This window comes from Schistocerca piceifrons, chromosome 11 (assembly GCF_021461385.2).
Source record: "Schistocerca piceifrons isolate TAMUIC-IGC-003096 chromosome 11, iqSchPice1.1, whole genome shotgun sequence".
NCBI lineage: Eukaryota > Metazoa > Arthropoda > Insecta > Orthoptera > Acrididae > Schistocerca > Schistocerca piceifrons.
In genome coordinates this window covers 8,533,442-8,551,071 of record NC_060148.1, presented here as the reverse complement: position 1 = coordinate 8,551,071, position 17,630 = coordinate 8,533,442, and the positions used below count along the sequence as shown (strand labels likewise).

The 17,630-nt window shown below is 43.1% G+C and overlaps 1 protein-coding gene across 1 annotated transcript in view; it reads left to right on the top strand.

The window, feature by feature from the left end:
- LOC124720201 overlaps positions 1–17,630 on the top strand; it is a 228,547-nt gene that overhangs the window by 189,039 nt on the left and 21,878 nt on the right. Inside the window, exons 24-27 of the mRNA XM_047245524.1 lie at positions 3,925–4,087; positions 8,124–8,414; positions 10,175–10,344; positions 14,433–14,589. Of these exons, the coding sequence (XP_047101480.1) occupies positions 3,925–4,087; positions 8,124–8,414; positions 10,175–10,344; positions 14,433–14,589 (781 nt within the window). The remainder of the gene's footprint in view (positions 1–3,924; positions 4,088–8,123; positions 8,415–10,174; positions 10,345–14,432; positions 14,590–17,630) is intronic.

Sequence of the window (17,630 nt, the reverse complement as noted above, 5' to 3'; positions counted from 1 at the left end):
TTCTATAGGTGATGGTTGTAGGCTTCCAGATTCATGGCTTCACCACCATCAAGGAAGTCCACTAATCCATGTTGTACAAGGAATACAAACAAAGCCACTTCTGTGCCACAACAACAATACTTTGGTAAACATTCTCCACTATTTCTTTGCTTGTTATTGATTTCTATGCAGTGATGGTGGCCCGTCAGTAGTAGGCAGTAAAGTTAATCCCAACAACCCCATTTCTTCAGAGTAGGCTCAGGGAAACGCTCTTTCTCAAGTGAATGTGTCACTGGTCCCTGGCAGTCTTCAGCAAACTAGGTACATGAGAATATCCTTAAAATGATAACAGCTTAGGGGCCAAAGTATCACTTGTGTAAATCTTGGATAACACTATAAGGAACGCAAGTGGATGAATTTGTGCGAAGAGGATTTGTATCTAGGGTCAATGGTAGGCAAGTGCGAGTGAACTACATTCGGATGCTTTTGGTTCTCATTCGCTTGTGTTTGTTCCTTTTCTACTGGCTATTAGTTTTTAGCAAACCACTAAAAGAAGTTCACGTCCTCATTGCTTCGGTATTAGTTATACAGAGAGCTTTCGTCTGCTATCTTGTGCACTTCTGTTTTTGAACTGTGTGAGTGATGGAGTGGTCTTGAAGAGAAAGTAATGCGTCTGATAGAAGAATCTAGATGTCATAGGTTTTTCAGGGATCAAAGAGAGCTGCAGGACAAATGTCGAAGACAAAGAAATATCATTGGTAAAAATTTGCCAAAGCACTCAGTTGTCCAATTGAGATACTTCCATAGGCAAGAAATACAGTTAAGAATCTCTGTATTTCATTTTATTAAAAGGGTAAAGCATAGAAAATTTTCTTCTATTTTGTGCTCATTAAAATTAAAAATATTCAAAAGAGATGATCGTTTCACACCAAAGCATCTGTAATGACATTGTTGTGGTCATTGTTATGTTAGTGAATTGCGATTAATAGAATTGTTTTGCCTGGCATCACGCTATCTGCCCTCTAACAAAATATACAGCAGTTTTATCAAGTAGCCTATGTAACAGGTCGTATGTACAGTTCAGATTTTATTGGCATTATCTCTCGTATACATACTTTAATGTATCAGAAACTGTATGATATACAGCAGCTACCGAAATGGAAAAACAGTCACAAATGTAAATGTTGCCAGTTGCTGATAACGAAAGTGTAAATGCTAGCCATTATTCAGATTATGCTGGTCATTGCCAATTAGTGTTTTGCATTTAAATTTCCTTCTCAGTTGTAATGTGCAGCCTGTGGAAAGTGTCAGCCTAGAAAGTTTTGAAATAATGCTAAGGAAAGCTGATGCTGCAGTTAGTGTTACATGCAGTTCATACATGCATTTCATACTTACGTAGAAATTCGGACAACTTAATTCTCCTTTGCCATTTTGCTTACTTGATCAGAAACAGTGCACTCACCATGCTAAATAATCCCCTCTGGATATCAATGTTTTGTCCAGCGTCTGTTATTGTACAGTGCTGTATCCTGAGTGCCACTTATTAGCAGAGGTGGGAAAATGTAGTGTTCATAGCCTATGCTGGTAATGTCATGTTGTCTTTTGTTTTTCCTGTAGTGTAAACACATGTTCACAGGTATAAACAAATGGTAGTGAACAGTGACGAACTCTCTGCAAATGCTCATTTACTTGTGTTTGCCTCCATTCATTCCAGTGTAAACCAGGATTAAGAAGAAACTGAAGAGGAATATAGTGCCACGTAACAACTTCGTACTTGTCGTTTTTAGGTGAAGTTCTGGGTTTATGTCCAGTTTGTTCCTTTATTGTCACTGGATGGCAGACTCCTGTGCTGAGGTCCCTGTGGGTGAAGCATTCGTGTTCCTGTGGATGAAATGTCACGGACAGTATGGTGGGGGTTCGAGAACCGGTGCTGCCTATCTGTTCCACCGATTGTCTCTGCAGTTTTCACACCAGAGTCTTCCTGACACAGATTAGCTGATGCCTCAACCCATGTAGAGATTACTTGAAAACGACTGTCCCGGTTGACACGAAAGTCGTGTACACGTGTTTCCATTGCCTATCTGGTGAGCGAATCCCAAAACTTGTTGACACAGTGCTTCTGGCTGTTGAGAAACACCATATTAATGAAGGCCACAAGTTTGAAACTTCCTGGCAGATTAAAACTTTGTGCTGGACCGAGACACGAATGGGGGACCTTTGCCTTTCATAGGCAAGTGCTCTACTAGTCTAGCTAACTGAGCCCGACTCGCGGCCTGTGAGGTCAGGTTGTGAGTCGTGCTCGGATCGCTCTGTCAGTAGAGCACTTGCCCTCAAAGGGCAAAGGTTTCAGGTTCGAGTCTCGGCCCAACATACAGTTCTGATTTGCCAGCAAGTTTCTCCACCGCAGAGTGAAAGTTTCATTTTAGACACAAATTTGTTTTTGAACAGAAAAAGGTGCTGTGCACATGACTTCTGGGTAATGATGTTGTCAACTGGACAGTGCTTACCAATTGAGGTCCATACTGACGGTGTGTCGCAGAGGGTAGCTTGAGTACTTCTGTCGGTTCTCCTTTATATTCCAGTCTCGTATTGTTCATAGCAAGAAGGATTGTCAGTATACCTCTGTATGGGCTCTAATCTCTCTGATTTTATCCTCATGGTCTCTTCGCGAGATATACGTAGGTGGCAGCAATATACTGCCTGACCCCTCGGTGAAAGTATCTTCCCGAAACTTCAACAAAAGCCCGTACCGAGCTACTGAGCGTCTCCCCTGCAGAGTCTTCCACTGGAGTTTTTATCTATCATCTCCATAACACTTTAGCAATTACTAAATGATCCTGTAACGAAGTGCTGCTCTCCGCTGGATCTTCTCTCTCTCTCTTCTATCAACCCTGTGTGGTACGGATCCCACACTGGTGAGCAATATTCAAACAGTGGGTGAACAAGCGTACTGTAACCTATTTCCTTTGTTTTCGGATTGCATTTCCTTAGGATTCTTCCAATGAATCTCAGTCTGGCATCTGCTTTACCGACCATCAACTTTATATGATCATTCCATTTTAAATCACTGCTAATGCGTACTCCCAGATAATTTATGGAATTAACTGCTTCCAGTTGCTGACCTGCTATATTGTAGCTAAATGATAAGGGATCTTTCTTTCTATGTATTCGCAGCACGTTACACTTGTCTGCATTGAGATTCAATTGCCATTCCATGCACCGTGCGTCAATTCGTTGCAGATCCTCCTGCATTTCAGTACAATTTTCCATTGTTACAACCTCTCGATATACCACAGCATGTTCTGCAAAAAGCCTCAGTGAACTTCCGATGTTGTCCACAAGGTCATTGTGAATAGCAAAGGTCCTACGACAATCCCCTGCGACACACCTGAAATCACTCTCACTTCGGAAGACTTCGCTCCATTGAGAATGACATGTTGCATTCTGTTATCTAGGAACTCTTCAATCGAGTCACACAATTGGTCTGATAGTCCATATGCTCTTACTTTGTTCATTAAACGACTGTGGGGAACTGTATCGAATGCCTTGCAGAAGTCAAGGATGTATCTGTAGCAAATATACATTAGTAACACTTTGGTGTGAAAGTGGTGATAGAGGCAGGTGGAACAGACATGCAACACCAGGATTTGACCTTTATACCCCTCTACCCTAATGGGGGCCTACCAACCACTGGTAGCAAAATCTCTGCCGGAGGTATGTGATTTGCACACCCCTTTGGTTCGCAACTATAAAGGAACAAATTGGATACAAATGTAACGTTTTGCCTTAAGATTACGAGTAAGAAACTTGCTTAAACACGGACTGAGCTGATAACCTGTGAAGTTATCATTAACCCACAAGATTTTACGTTCCCCGATGGTGACGGTCCCGGTGTGTGCTTCAGCGACCTGCCCACAAAACGATTTATGTGTTCACCATTTGCAGACCCACAATACGAGGACGTGTTCGAGAACAGCAACTTCCAGCGACAACAGCACACGAAGCGGCCTTTCTCCTGGAGCCGGGGTGTCAGGAGCAGAGCCGGAGTTCGCGGAGTTCACGCTGTGCCGTCCTCCGCCTACTTGCAGTCTACCAGACACGAGCGCAGGTCGGTACCGTGTAAGATGACCGTATCCTCAGCTGTCACCTCATATTTCTATTAATCTAAGAATGACTGAAATTCATTATACGTGTCAGCCCAAACAGATTTGAGACTGGCTTAATAAAAAATATGGAGAAACGTTAAGACTGTGGTTCTAATACTTCGGTTGTTCTAAATTGCACCCTGCACTTGAGTACCACGTATATAACATTTATACAGCCGTGTAAAACTGTTGGAAACGTCGTTTGGCATGTTGTTCAGCTCATGTGCCATGTTGGCCTGGATGCTGGTTAGGTCATCAAAGTATTGACAGTTTGTGTGTATGTGAATTTCTGCACTTGTCGTTTTGTGATAGGTTTGTATTGACGAAAAAAAGTCTTGGTGCACAGTATGATTTTTTCCAGAAAAGAATCACCCATGTTATGCAGGCATTGGTGTTGTTTGCATGCCAATGTGTAAACACTTTTCTTTTCTTCAAAACATTCTAGAGAATATCACGAACACTCGATTTATGACATTGCTCCTTTACGATGTGTTGTACAATGACTCTGTTTAAAACTGCCCGCTCATCACTGACTGTGCAGCAGGGCAGCTTGTATGTCTAATAAGGTTGGTATAACAGTTCACTCATTGTCACACGAATGTTAATAATGGACTTTTAAGAAAATACTTACCACCAATGTCTGCAGTTGCGATTGCTTGGTAAAATGCTTGACCATTGGTAATTCCTCAGTTTTATCAATACAGATGCTTCTCCAGTGTAAAGAGCTTCCTTGCATCTTACTTGTCTGATGTAATTCTGCATTGACAGAGTGTAAATATCTGGTTTTTTTACAACAAATTTAAATTTCCTATAATCTTACCTGTGGCTTAAGCAAACATGTGAATCGGATGATAAGTGGCCTTTCTAACTACTAAAATAAATTTGACAACTCATTTCTGGTTTACAAGTTCCTAATAAATTAACAAAATGAGCAATTATTAATATGAAGCCAGAGAGTCTAAAAATAAGGATACAGCAGATTCTGTGGGATAAATGCTGCTATTCATTAGAAGAATTCATAGAGGATGACATGATAATTTGAGCAAGGGGTAATTAATTGTTAGTCTTTTATTGTATGTGTAACAAAATTGTATTATTATTATGATACCATTTGTTAAAACCAGTTGTAATTAATTGTTAGTTTTGTATGTGTATTTTTATGTTGTATTATTGTTGTGGTACCATTTGTTAAAATCAGGTGTTGTATGTACGAGGGCAGTTCAATAAGTAATGCAACACATTTTTTTTCTGAAACAGGGGTTGTTTTATTCAGCATTGAAATACACCAGGTTATTCCCCAATCTTTTAGCTACACAACACTATTTTTCAACGTAATCTCCATTCAATGCTACGGCCTTACGCCACCTTGAAATGAGGGCCTGTATGCCTGCACGGTACCATTCCACTGGTCAATGTCGGAGCCAACGTCGTACTGCATCAATAACTTCTTCATCATCCGCGTAGTGCCTCCCACGAATTGCGTCCTTCATTGGGCCAAACGTATGGAAATCCGACGGTGCGAGATCGGGGCTGTAGGGTGCATGAGGAAGAACAGTCCACTGAACTTTTGTGAGCTCCTCTCGAGTGCGAAGACTTGTGTGAGGTCTTGCGTTGTCATGAAGAAGGAGAAGTTCGTTCAGATTTTTGTGCCTACGAACACGCTGAAGTCGTTTCTTCAATTTCTGAAGAGTAGCACAATACACTTCAGAGTTGATCGTTTGACCATGGGGAAGGACATTGAACAGAATAACCCCTTCAGCGTCCCAGAAGACTGTAACCATGACTTTACCGGCTGAGGGTATGGCTTTAAACTTTTTCTTGGTAGGGGAGTGGGTGTGATGCCACTCCATTGATTGCCGTTTTGTTTCAGGTTCGAAGTGATGAACCCATGTTTCATCGCCTGTAACAATCTTTGACAAGAAATTGTCACCCTCAGCCACATGACGAGCAAGCAATTCCGCACAGATGGTTCTCCTTTGCTCTTTATGGTGTTCGGTTAGACGACGAGGGACCCAGCGGGAACAAACCTTTGAATATCCCAACTGGTGAACAATTGTGACAGCACTACCAACAGAGATGTCAAGTTGAGCGCTGAGTTGTTTGATGGTGATCCGTCGATCATCTCGAACGAGTGTGTTCGCACGCTCCGCCATTGCAGGAGTCACAGCTGTGCACGGCCGGCCCGCACGCGGGAGATCAGACAGTCTTGCTTGACTTTGCGGCGATGATGACACACGCTTTGCCCAACGACTCACCGTGCTTTTGTCCACTGCCAGATCACCGTAGACATTCTGCAAGCGCCTATGAATATCTGAGATGCCCTGGTTTTCCGCCAAAAGAAACTCTATCGCTGCCCGTTGTTTACAACGACCATCCGTTACAGACGCCATTTTAACAGCTCCGTACAGCGCTGCCACCTGTCGGAAGTCAATGAAACTATACGAGACAAAGTGGGAATGTTTGAAAATATTCCACAAGAAATTTCCGGTTTTTTCAACCAAGATTGGCAGAGAAAAAAAATGTGTTGCATTACTTATTGAACTGCCCTCGTATATGGTAAAACATTACCAAAATTTTGACATGTCTCCTGTACCTGAATCAAATGATTTAGATTATGTACATTATGAGACTAATAAACCACAATTCACAATTCCGATTGTATGTCACAAAAACTCAAGAACTGGCTAAGAACTGTGCTTCATCTGAACGAAACTTGGCTGGTGTCATCATCAGGGCTCCACATTTACAGTATCGTTGTAACGACTTACATAAGGTTTCATCGTTATAAATGTGTTTTTGCTGATATTACAATTAAAATATTATGAATTTCTTGTTGCATCATAAATTACAGGATTACATAAACAGTTTCTTCAGCTAGTAATCTCATAAACTGTACAAATGAATCACATGGAATTATTCCATACATTAGTACTTTAAGGCAATTTTTGAATTCCTGCCCTGTCACGTCCGAACTCTCCACAAATACGAACCCTGTACGACTGACCTAGTGGAGGCTCACAATGAGGCCCCTTTGAAACTCTGCCAGTTGCCGATATCCCTGTCTCACACGAGTACACGCCGTCTCCGTTTCCTTCGCAGTGATCACTCGATGTCTGACTCTGTGCCTTTGTTTCCCCTACCAGACCTAGTAACAGTACTCAACTCGAATAACACCAGTTTTCTTTGGTGGTCCTCCTATCACAGAGAATTGAAACTAAATGATATATATATATCTGTCAATGGTTTGTTCGTATACAAATTTTCTCTGACATCTGACTGTTTTCTTCTTGCTGGTTAACTTCCTTTTTACAGCCAGTGTACTAACACTAGTGGTGGTACTTCAGATTAACTTCTGTTTAAGTTAATGTATTAGGATAAATCTAAACTGTAGAAAGTTTTCTCCACAATTGGACCTGTTTGGCTAGCGCAGGGATCTTAAGAGTGTCGATGTGTGGTTGAATTTCTTGTGAAGTCCTTTACTTTCTCGGATACTGCAGCTGCAGTACAGTCCGAAACACCTCAGTTTGTCTCGTCCCTCTGCAGACCCAGCTTCTGCAGTGTCTGGAGGCCGTTACCCGCTGCATATCTGTGGAGAACACCATCTGGTGACACGCACTCTGCACTGCCCACACTACCCTGTGCATAACTGACATTCATCTGTCATCCGATTTTGTACAGATACGGCGTCTGTGATTGGTCAGATAAATGTACCACACTGCTAGGTGGACGAAAAAGTTTCGTTTTCAGTCTCTCGATGATCGTAGGCAGATCATCTTACCTTCTCTTTAATCTACTGAAGTTTTCTGTTCATTTTGCCATATTGTGTTAACATTTTTGTTTTGGTCTCAATTCCAAGTATCCTTTGGACTTCAATTTGAATGCTGTTCTTAATCGATATAGAGCTCCACAAATCTTTGATCACTGAACTCTGTCCGTGTCACGCTGAAACGACAATGTGATTCTGACCTCAGTATGCCTGTCGGTCTCTGACATTTGCAGTACCGGCCGAGCTAGCCGCGATCCGTCCCGACCCGGCACCGGCAGCTGTGAGGACGACGTCCTGACGTCGGACACGACCTCGTCCGCGGTTGGTGTCCGTACTCTGGCCGTCACATTTGGCGGTACCGCCGACACTGTCGCCAGGGGTACTGTCGCCGACAGCGGGACGGCCGCGGGGAACGGTGCTGCCGGTGCGGCAGGAGACACTGGCTCTCCCTGTACTGCCGATGTGAAGCCGCCGTTCAGCTACACGGAGCTGAATGCTATGGCCATAATGCATTCTCCACACAGGTTGGTAGCACTGCTGCAGAGTGAAAAACTGTTACATCAAAATACACTGTGCTTTCCTCAATACATTCTCCCATAATTTGGCACTTCCCATATTATCTTACACACACACACACGCTAGACATAAGTCGGTGTAGTTTCAGTCGGCAGCATTAAGATATTTCGATGTATTTCACCATCTGTTTCACTTATCAGTTATCATCGTATCAGCATAACAACTCCTTCTCTCGTCGGTCTTCCAGTTGATTTGCTTTAGCCCCAGTGACTTCCTCTCCTGTACCAGTTTCTTCATTTCAGAAGGACACCTTCACACAACATTCTCAATTATTTGTCGGATGTATTCCAGTCTCGTCTTCCGCTACAGATTTTACCACCTACAGTTCCCCGTAATACTGTGCACGTCTATTCCCTGATGCCTTGACATGTGTTGAATCATCCTGTCCCTTCTTATTGATATTTTGCCCATATTTCTCTCCTCTCTGATTTTGCTAACCTCCTCATTCCTTATCTAATTGGTCCGTCTCCTTTTAAGTGGCATTTTCTAGCACCACATCTAAAATGCTTCAGTTCTCTTCTTTTTAGATTTTTACCACATACCACAATCACTTCCCTATTATACTGTTTCGAAAAGTACATTCTCAGAAATGTCTTCCTCAAATTAATGCCTGTGTTTGATACGAGTAGGCTTCTTTTGGCAAGGAATACCCTTTTTGTCTGTCAAGTGTTGTTTTGCTTCCACGGTACCAGAATTTCATAATTTCATGGTCCCCAGACTTACGAATAAATAAAATAAGGCAGTACAATATTGATGACAGTTCTTCTTGTTAGTCTCAAAGCAGGGAAACCTATAAAAGAATTATTTATTTATCCAGTTGTACAATGTCGAGGGGTACAGTGTAGCGGGACTTTGAATTTCGCTGCGCTGCACTCGTTTCCTCAGATATAAATTATACTGTCGCAGCGGTACGAGCGCTCAACGGCAAAGAAAATATATAAGAAAATGAAGGTACGAAAATTACAACTCTATTTGTTTTCTACCCGGCTTTTGTCTCTTGAGAGCGGAAGCTTAACTTTTACTTATTAGCCAGTCTTGGTCAGATGAATCCGAAAAAACTTATTGATGTGCTGATGTATTGTGGAAGTTTATATGAAATTTGGAGGATGGAAGCAGCAATGTAAAATACATTGCATTTAATACCACGACACTTTTTGTATACATTAGTAATTCCTGGACAATGAAATTTATTGCAAAATTTCGGAGCAGCTACGACTTTTCACGCAGAAATGAAGCAGATTTTTGGAGAACAAGACCTGGATGCCGCACGCGAGAAGACATGTTAACGCGGTAAAGGATGAACTCTTATCTACGCCATTTCCCCCTGTTAATCACATTTTGTTATTCTCTGTTCTCTTTCAATAATTTTTGTAGTGGAAATTGGTTTCACTTTTGCTCAGAAACGCCACAAGGACCACCCACACTATAGCTTCTCCGAATCACGAAGTCCGATAACTTTTCTGTAATACGAAGTCCGATTTGCATTTCATTCTTTCCTTTTTTTGCAGTCATTAACGATTTTAAAACCCCCTTTTTATTCACCATTTCTTCCCACATTTTCAACCTTTTCTTTTCTTCTATTTTTCTTGTTTTTATTAACCACTACAACAGTAAATTGTTGCCAAAATGTGCCCTCCACCCCTAGTTCCAACCCGGAGTTTTTTCTGGACAATGTTGACCGAGCTGTGTATTTTTGTCTGTCCGGCAGGAGGGCGACGCTGTCCGAAATTTACACCTACGTCACGAGCCGCTTCCCCTACTGTAAGCGCAACAAGAAGTTCTGGCAGAGAGCGCTGAGCAACAACCTGTGTCGTAACGAGTGCTTCGTCTACGCCCCACAGGAGGGTGCCGAGCAGAAGGGCAGCTGCTGGAAGCTCGGTGAGTACCGCGGCCGGCGGTAGGGCGGACGTGTGCGACATCACGTCCTCCTCTTTTCCTACACTCGTCGCTAATAAAAACGGTAACACGGGCTCGGGCCTTCGGTCACGTCCAGTGGTTAAAACGCCACGAGCTTCTGACCGATCGCTCCTCAACCGTTGTCAGATGGAATATGTTTGTATGCCTGTACAGAATCCAGATGTTATCTGTGGCCATACTCTAGCACATTGTATGAACAAACATTAACACCACATTCAGTGTGCCCGCTTTACTGTTGCCGATTCCCTGACGTTCTAGGGCCACGTTTTTTTGACTTACGGTTATTGGGAAATGTATGCTCGAACTGATATTGCTCAAACTAGTATCCCTGGCCCTGTTCTGATGTCATTACATTCACCGATACAAATGGAAATTGTTACCTCTCGAGCAACTTTACTGAACAGTATCAGACTGATACTCGAGTGCTGTATTTCTATGCCTGTGCTTTCCTGTTGATTAAATTTTCATCCTTACTCACGTTCATACTGCGTGAAGAGTTTGACAGAGCACTGAAAGACCTAAGTCGAAACGAGGCCCCGGGAGTAGACAACATTCCGTTAGAACTGCTGACAGCCTTGGGAGAGCCAGTCCTGACAAAACTCTACCATCTGGTTAGCAAGGTGTACGAGACAGGTGAAATTTCCTCAGACTGCCAACTGCGGCAACTCGGGCCGGAATACGACTGTCACCTGGGACGGCAGCAGCAGCCTGCAGGGGGCACGCGAGGGAAAGGGATAGCATTGTACGGGTAGGGGAAAAGAGGGACTCTGTCTGTGAGAGCATGCAGGGACTAGAAGGCCGGCAAGCGTAGTGTCGGTGGTTGTGGGCGAGGAGGTGGGGAAAGAAGGAGCAAACAGGGGAGGACTGGGGAAAGGTACGTGGGTGCGTCGGCAGAGCGTAGCAAACGGAGAGGTCGAGAGACGAGCACGGGCGAATACGGTAGGACGGAGGGAGTGGAAACTGTTCGGTGGAGGGTGTGGAGACTGTAGGTCGAGCCCAGGATATTTACGGGAGTGCGGAATGTGATGTGAGGATAACTCCCGTCTGTGCAGTTCGGAAAAGCTGGTGGTGGAGGGCAGGATCCGGATAGCTCGGGTAGGGAAGCACCTATCGAAATTAAGGACATTACGTTCGGCTGCACGTCGTGCCACGGGACGGTCTACTTTGCCCTTTTGGCGGTGGCCGTTCGTCCTGGTAGACGGCCGATTGTAGTCATACCAGTATAAAAAGCAGAGCTGGTAAATCACACGACTGCCTTCCCAGATAGCCTGGCCCGTGGTGGGATAGGATAAACCTGCGACAGGACTGGAGTAGGGAGTGCCAGGTGGGTTGGATTGGGCAGGTCCTGCACCTCGGGCTTCCACAGTGACACGGTCCTTGTGGCGAGGGGTCGGCATTAGGGGTGTCACGGGGACGGACTTAGGGTGTCGTGGAGGTTGCGTGGGTGACTGAACTCCACTTTGGGAGGGGTGTGACGGACCTCGGGTAGGGTGTCCCTCGTTTCAGGGCACGACAGTGGGTAATCGATTCTGGCCCGAGCTGCCGGAGTCGACAGTCCTGTGTGTGTGTGTGAGGTGTGTTTGTTTGTGTGTGTGAATGGTGTGTGTTTCTCTGTTTCTCTTTCGCTGATGGAGGCTGTGGCTGAAAGTTGGGTGCGAGCGTCTTTTAATTGTCTCTTTCTCCAACTTAACGGTAAGTAGCAGTCTGTCTTTTCTTACATTGTTGGTGTTCCTACAGGGATTTTCCATTGTTTCAGCTTTGTATTTCATTTTACTGAAAGGGAAAGCACAATAAATTTCTTTGAAAGTAAGCAACTGTGAATATGTATCTATTATGCTGATTAAAATTGAAAATATTTTTAAATACCTAGCCCTTCTCATTGCTTAATCTTTTGAAAGACCTGACCATTCTCATTGCTTAATCTCATGATATCTGTAATTACGTGTCTGACATGTCACTGTTATGTTAGAGATATTTGAGGATAAATAAAAATGGTTTTTGCACGATCACTGTATGTGCCTTCGTTAACAAACTGTATGTCGGATTTTATCGACTATCCTGTGTGACAGGTCATGTACGTATTTCATATTTCATTAACTGTATTTAGTTGGCATTATTTTCCATATATTTGCTGTGATAAAATTCTTTAAGTGCTTTCCACATGTCTCTGCATACGTCAGAAACTTATACATAGCAGCTATTGAAGTGAAATGAGAAACAGTCACCGACGTAAATGTCTCCACTTGCTAATAACCGGAGTGTAGACACTGGCCCTGATTCGGTCATCGGTAGTTAGTGTTCCGCTTCTAAATTTTCTCTTCAGTTGTAATGAAAATCCAACAAAACGCGTCACACAACATATAAAAAAAGTTTTGAAGTAAAGCTTAGGAAAGCTGGAGCTGCAGTTTACTGTTCAGCACACTGCCTCGATACATTTCATGCTCGATCCCTTTCACTTACTTTGTCAACAACTGTGCATTCGCAACGCAAAATAATCCTCTCTGGATATCACAGTTTTGGCTCGTATCTATAATTGTACAGTGCCGTATCGTGCGTGACGATCATTAGCACTGAAAAACAATAATGCAGTGTGCATAGGCTGTGCCGGTTATCTTTTGTCATCTTCCTTTTCCTCTAGTGTAAACGGTTACCTCAGAGAGACAACAGTGACCACTAATGCATTGTCTGTAAACACTCGTTTGCTCGTGGTCTCACGGTCGCGTTCCCGCTTCCCAAGCACGGGGTCCCGGGTTCGATTCCCGGCGGGGTCAGGGATTTTCACGTGCCTTGAGATGACTGGGTGTTTGTGTTGTCCTCATCGTTTCATCCTCATTCACGAAAGTGGCACGATTGGACTGAGCAATGGTTGAGAATTTGTACAGGCGCTGATAACTGTACAGGCGCTGATAACTGCACAGCTGAGCACTCCACAAACCAATTATCATCATCATCATCATCATCATCATTTGCTTGTGTTCATTCAGTCCAGTGTAAACTGTGCTTACAAAGAAACTCGAGAGGAACGTACTGTGGCCCAACAAGTTACAAGAATTGAATGCAGATGATCTCAGCGAATTTCATTGACAAAATCTTCTCCGGTCACCAGACGAGTTCTGGCCCCGTGCTGTCCCAAACTTTCTGTGAGTTTCCTACTCGTCATCTTTGATCGAAGTATTGACCTCTTCTCCAGTTTGCTATTTTGTAGTGTCTAGGCTGCAGGTCCTGTACCTGAAGAGGCATTGTGACCATGGCGGGAGGGGGGGTCCAGGCATCAAGTGCTGGTGTTACTTACGTATTACACCTCCTGACTCCACCACTTTCAAGTCAAAGTGCTCATGACTTATATTTGCTAGAGCCACATCCCATGTCGAGCTCAGTTGGAGACTATTGTCACGGTTTGTGCTCTTCATTTGTGCTCACCTTTCCACTGCCTCCTCGATGACCGAATCCCAGACCGACGTTGACGTAACACGTCACTTTTGACTGTGCAAGTCTGTAGTGGCTGTGCATGTCGTCAACAGAGGCCACATTTCTGTTTTCGAACTGCCAAAGGTACTGTGATAGACCTACGGCTTCCGGGATTTGATCGTCAAAGAGGCAGTGGAAATAAAGAGTGTAGTACCGTCTTGTCAACTGGTACGGCAGTTTCTGACTGATGTCTGCACTGGGTGGGGCATTACCAAAAATGTGTCGCGAACACACTGATGAGAAAGTGGCAGAGGCAGCAGGTGCAACACAAAAGCAGGATCGGGACTCAATTCCCAGAACCTCTCCTAGTGTCGGCTGTGAAACCTCTTCGATAGGGGCGCGGTTGTCCCACCCATTGGCTCTTCGGCAGAGGAGTTGACGGAACGGACGGGACACGAACCCCACAGTTCACCCGAAGACGATAAGTGAGGAAACTCGTCGAAACATCGTGGCGACACGACCCGACGATTCAGCCGGTAACCGGAGGAGATTCCGTCGACCTATAAGGTTTTACAGTGAATGTCGTGCTACGTGCTTGGGTGACACGATCGCAAACAATTACTGCGTTTGCCCCTTTACAGACCCGCAATACGAAGACGCGTTCGAGAACGGCAAGTTCCGCCACTGGCAGCAGCGGCACTGTGCCGGCCTGTCGGTACAGAGTGGAGCCATCGGGAGCGGAGTAGTCGGCATCGGAAGCGGCGGCGTTCCGCACCCCGGCTACACGCAGTGTGCCAGGTATGAGAGCACAGATCAGTATGTTGTAAGGTGACCGTATCCTCGGAAACCTCACGTATCCTCTACAAATTATTAAATTTCCTTACACCATGTCAGTTCAAAAAGTTTGAGGCTGAATTTTAAAAATATGGATAAAAGTTAAGATTGTGGTTTTACTACTTAACATTTTCTAAATACAGTGAAACCTCTATATAACGTTTTTTGAGGGACCACAAGTTCTGAACACTGTATAGAGGAAAACACTATAAAGAGGAAGGCTTCCAAATAATAATTATAGGGCATTACTGAAGATCGGGATACCACTAATCAGCTTTGACAAATGGTGCCATAGATGACATTTTAAACTTTCACAACACTGTAATATGATGTTCATTGCAAATGATCAATGTATCAAATTATTAGTTTTTTGTAATTAAAACATGGGGCCCGGTAGGTGCATGGGTGAAAGTAAATGCCGCCAAAAAGATCTCGAGCAGAATGTGCGTCACGTCACGTGACCAGGTTCTGCCGCTGACATATGAGATACACCGAGTGTGGCCTTTCCGAGCTGGTGCAAACTGTGAATCCACAGAATGGAAAACGATGCGTCTACATCCAGTCATTTAAACATTATAAACTGGTAAATAATTGACCAGAGTTCCAAAAATATGAGTGTTACATGGAGGAAATTGTAATATAGAGGAAACGCAGTGAAGAGGACAATTTAACATTATTTATATGGGCTTTTAGTCGGGACCGAAAAAAAACAGATATAACATAGAGGAAAACATTATATGGAGGAACGTTATAAAGAGGTTTCACTGTACAGAAAATCCATGCAATAAAGTGAAACTGTCAGAATTGTTTTCTTTAGGATTCTCTTCAACCGACACATCACTTTGGCTCGAATGTCGGTTTGCTGTATAGCGTGGTTGTTCTACCCCATCTGTTATGTTTTTGACTTCTGCTAATAACTAATTTTTTTCCTTTCTCTATTTTACTGCTACAGGGCAGGATGATTCAAAAGTCACACAATATAGTACATGTCTGTTATTTATGCGGATACCAAAACTGCAAAAGAGAGCAAAACTGTTGCAAATATGTGGTTTTAAATTGTGAGCTTAATGTGTGACATGAGGTTCGCCCTTCAGGTTAATTATTGGGCAATTTTATTAGCCTGCTTGATATCACACACCTGATGAAACAAATAGGACTCTCAAGGAAAAAAAAAAATTTTTACACCATTTACGACTTAATGAAAGATTGACAATAGCAATAGCAAATTCGGGGAGTGGCAAACTTAAACAAATTTAATGACTTGAACAGCATCTTGTGCAACTGCACCTCTTTGGCCCTACTGGAGCAATTGTTCAAATTGACCACCACCCATCCAAATACGGTTCACATAATTCTTGCACACTTCATGTAAAACCGTTGTTTTTATTCCTGAACTACCTCTTCTAATGTTTTCCTGCAGCTCCTGCAATGTTGGAGGCCTATTTCTGTACCCTACAGATGCGATTTCTCCCCAGAGCAAAAGTTTAAGTGGTGTCAAATCTGGTGACCTAAGTGGCTATTGTTAAGAAATATGGAATTGATGAGAACATCTCCACATTTAACCTCAGGTCAGTCTGATGACCAGCAACAGCAACATACGGGTTTTTGGTCGGTCATAAACAGCGTTACGTCTAGTCACCGTTGCGTTGAGATAGAAACGGGCCTCATCGTTGAAAAGAATATCAGCTTCGAGGTGCAGCTAGTGTGTTCTCTTTCTGAACGACAGAGCTGCACCTGTGTATATTCGTCATCTCCGTGAAATTCCTGGACAAAATGGACACGCTATGGATGAATACTATTTCTGGATAGTATGCTGGAGGCAGATGCTTGACAGATGCCACATTCTTGAGCTACTTGTCTTGTTGGCTGTGTTGAGCTGACTGCCAGCTTAGCTTGTAGTGTGCTAGCTGAGGGTTGCACAGTCTGTGGCTGTATGTGGCCACCCAGACTTCCACTTGTCACGGACACTTCCTGTTGCCTCAAACTAATCCAGTAAACGACCGACAGTTGCTCGATGTGAGGGCGGTCGATCTCGATGCTGTCTGTGATATTCCTCCACAGCTTCCCAAAGAATCGTGCCTGCAGCATCGATGAGAGCCATTTCCACACTATCCTAGATTGTGTACTGGGCATTGTAGTTGATTACTGGAGAAAACAGAAAAATTGAACAGTAAGGTCATGATTTGAAATATAATTTCCAACAATTTTATTGTTGATTATTGACAAAAATTTTAAAAATACAAATACAACAACATCAAGGTCACGATGTGAAATGCATGTCCAACAATTTTGCCCTGTACAGTTTTTACGATATCTGCTCAAATAATGAAGTTTCCTTATGTTGCACAAGTTCGGAATCGCCCTGTTTTCAATGCTTTTAGATGAATAGTAATATGTGACCTTTGTACTGGTATTACAAAATTGTAATTAAGCTCGCCCCCATTTAAATTTATTGTTTGGATATTCCTTTTGGATAGCTTGATTTCAGGAGGAACATTAGTGTGTACTAAGTTGTTAAAAGTTACAGATAGTTAAACTTAGCATTATAGTTCTGTACATGTAAAATTTTGTGAAATAATCTGCATAATACCATATAATGACACATAAAGTCTAAAAACAAAGCCTTCTGAATTTCCAGTTCTTAAATTACTTAAAACTAATCATCTTGTGCAATAATTAAACCTGAAGTTCAGAGTCACTACCAATTTCCATTGCAAATTTTGTTATAACTGTTTTTTGTACCAAATGATATACACCATTAATTAACTCACTAATTTATTATTGTATGTAATTTGCCCTTCTTTGCAATATGATGCTTGTATACACACACACACACACACACACACACACACACACACACAGTAAAATCAATGTAGTCAATTTTCAATGCATAATTTAGTTTATGAAATAGCAATTTATTTTTAAGCCTTTCCATAAGGAGTCAGACGTCACACAAAATTGCTATTTCGCATTTAAAAAGCCCACGGGTAAAACCTATCTGAATG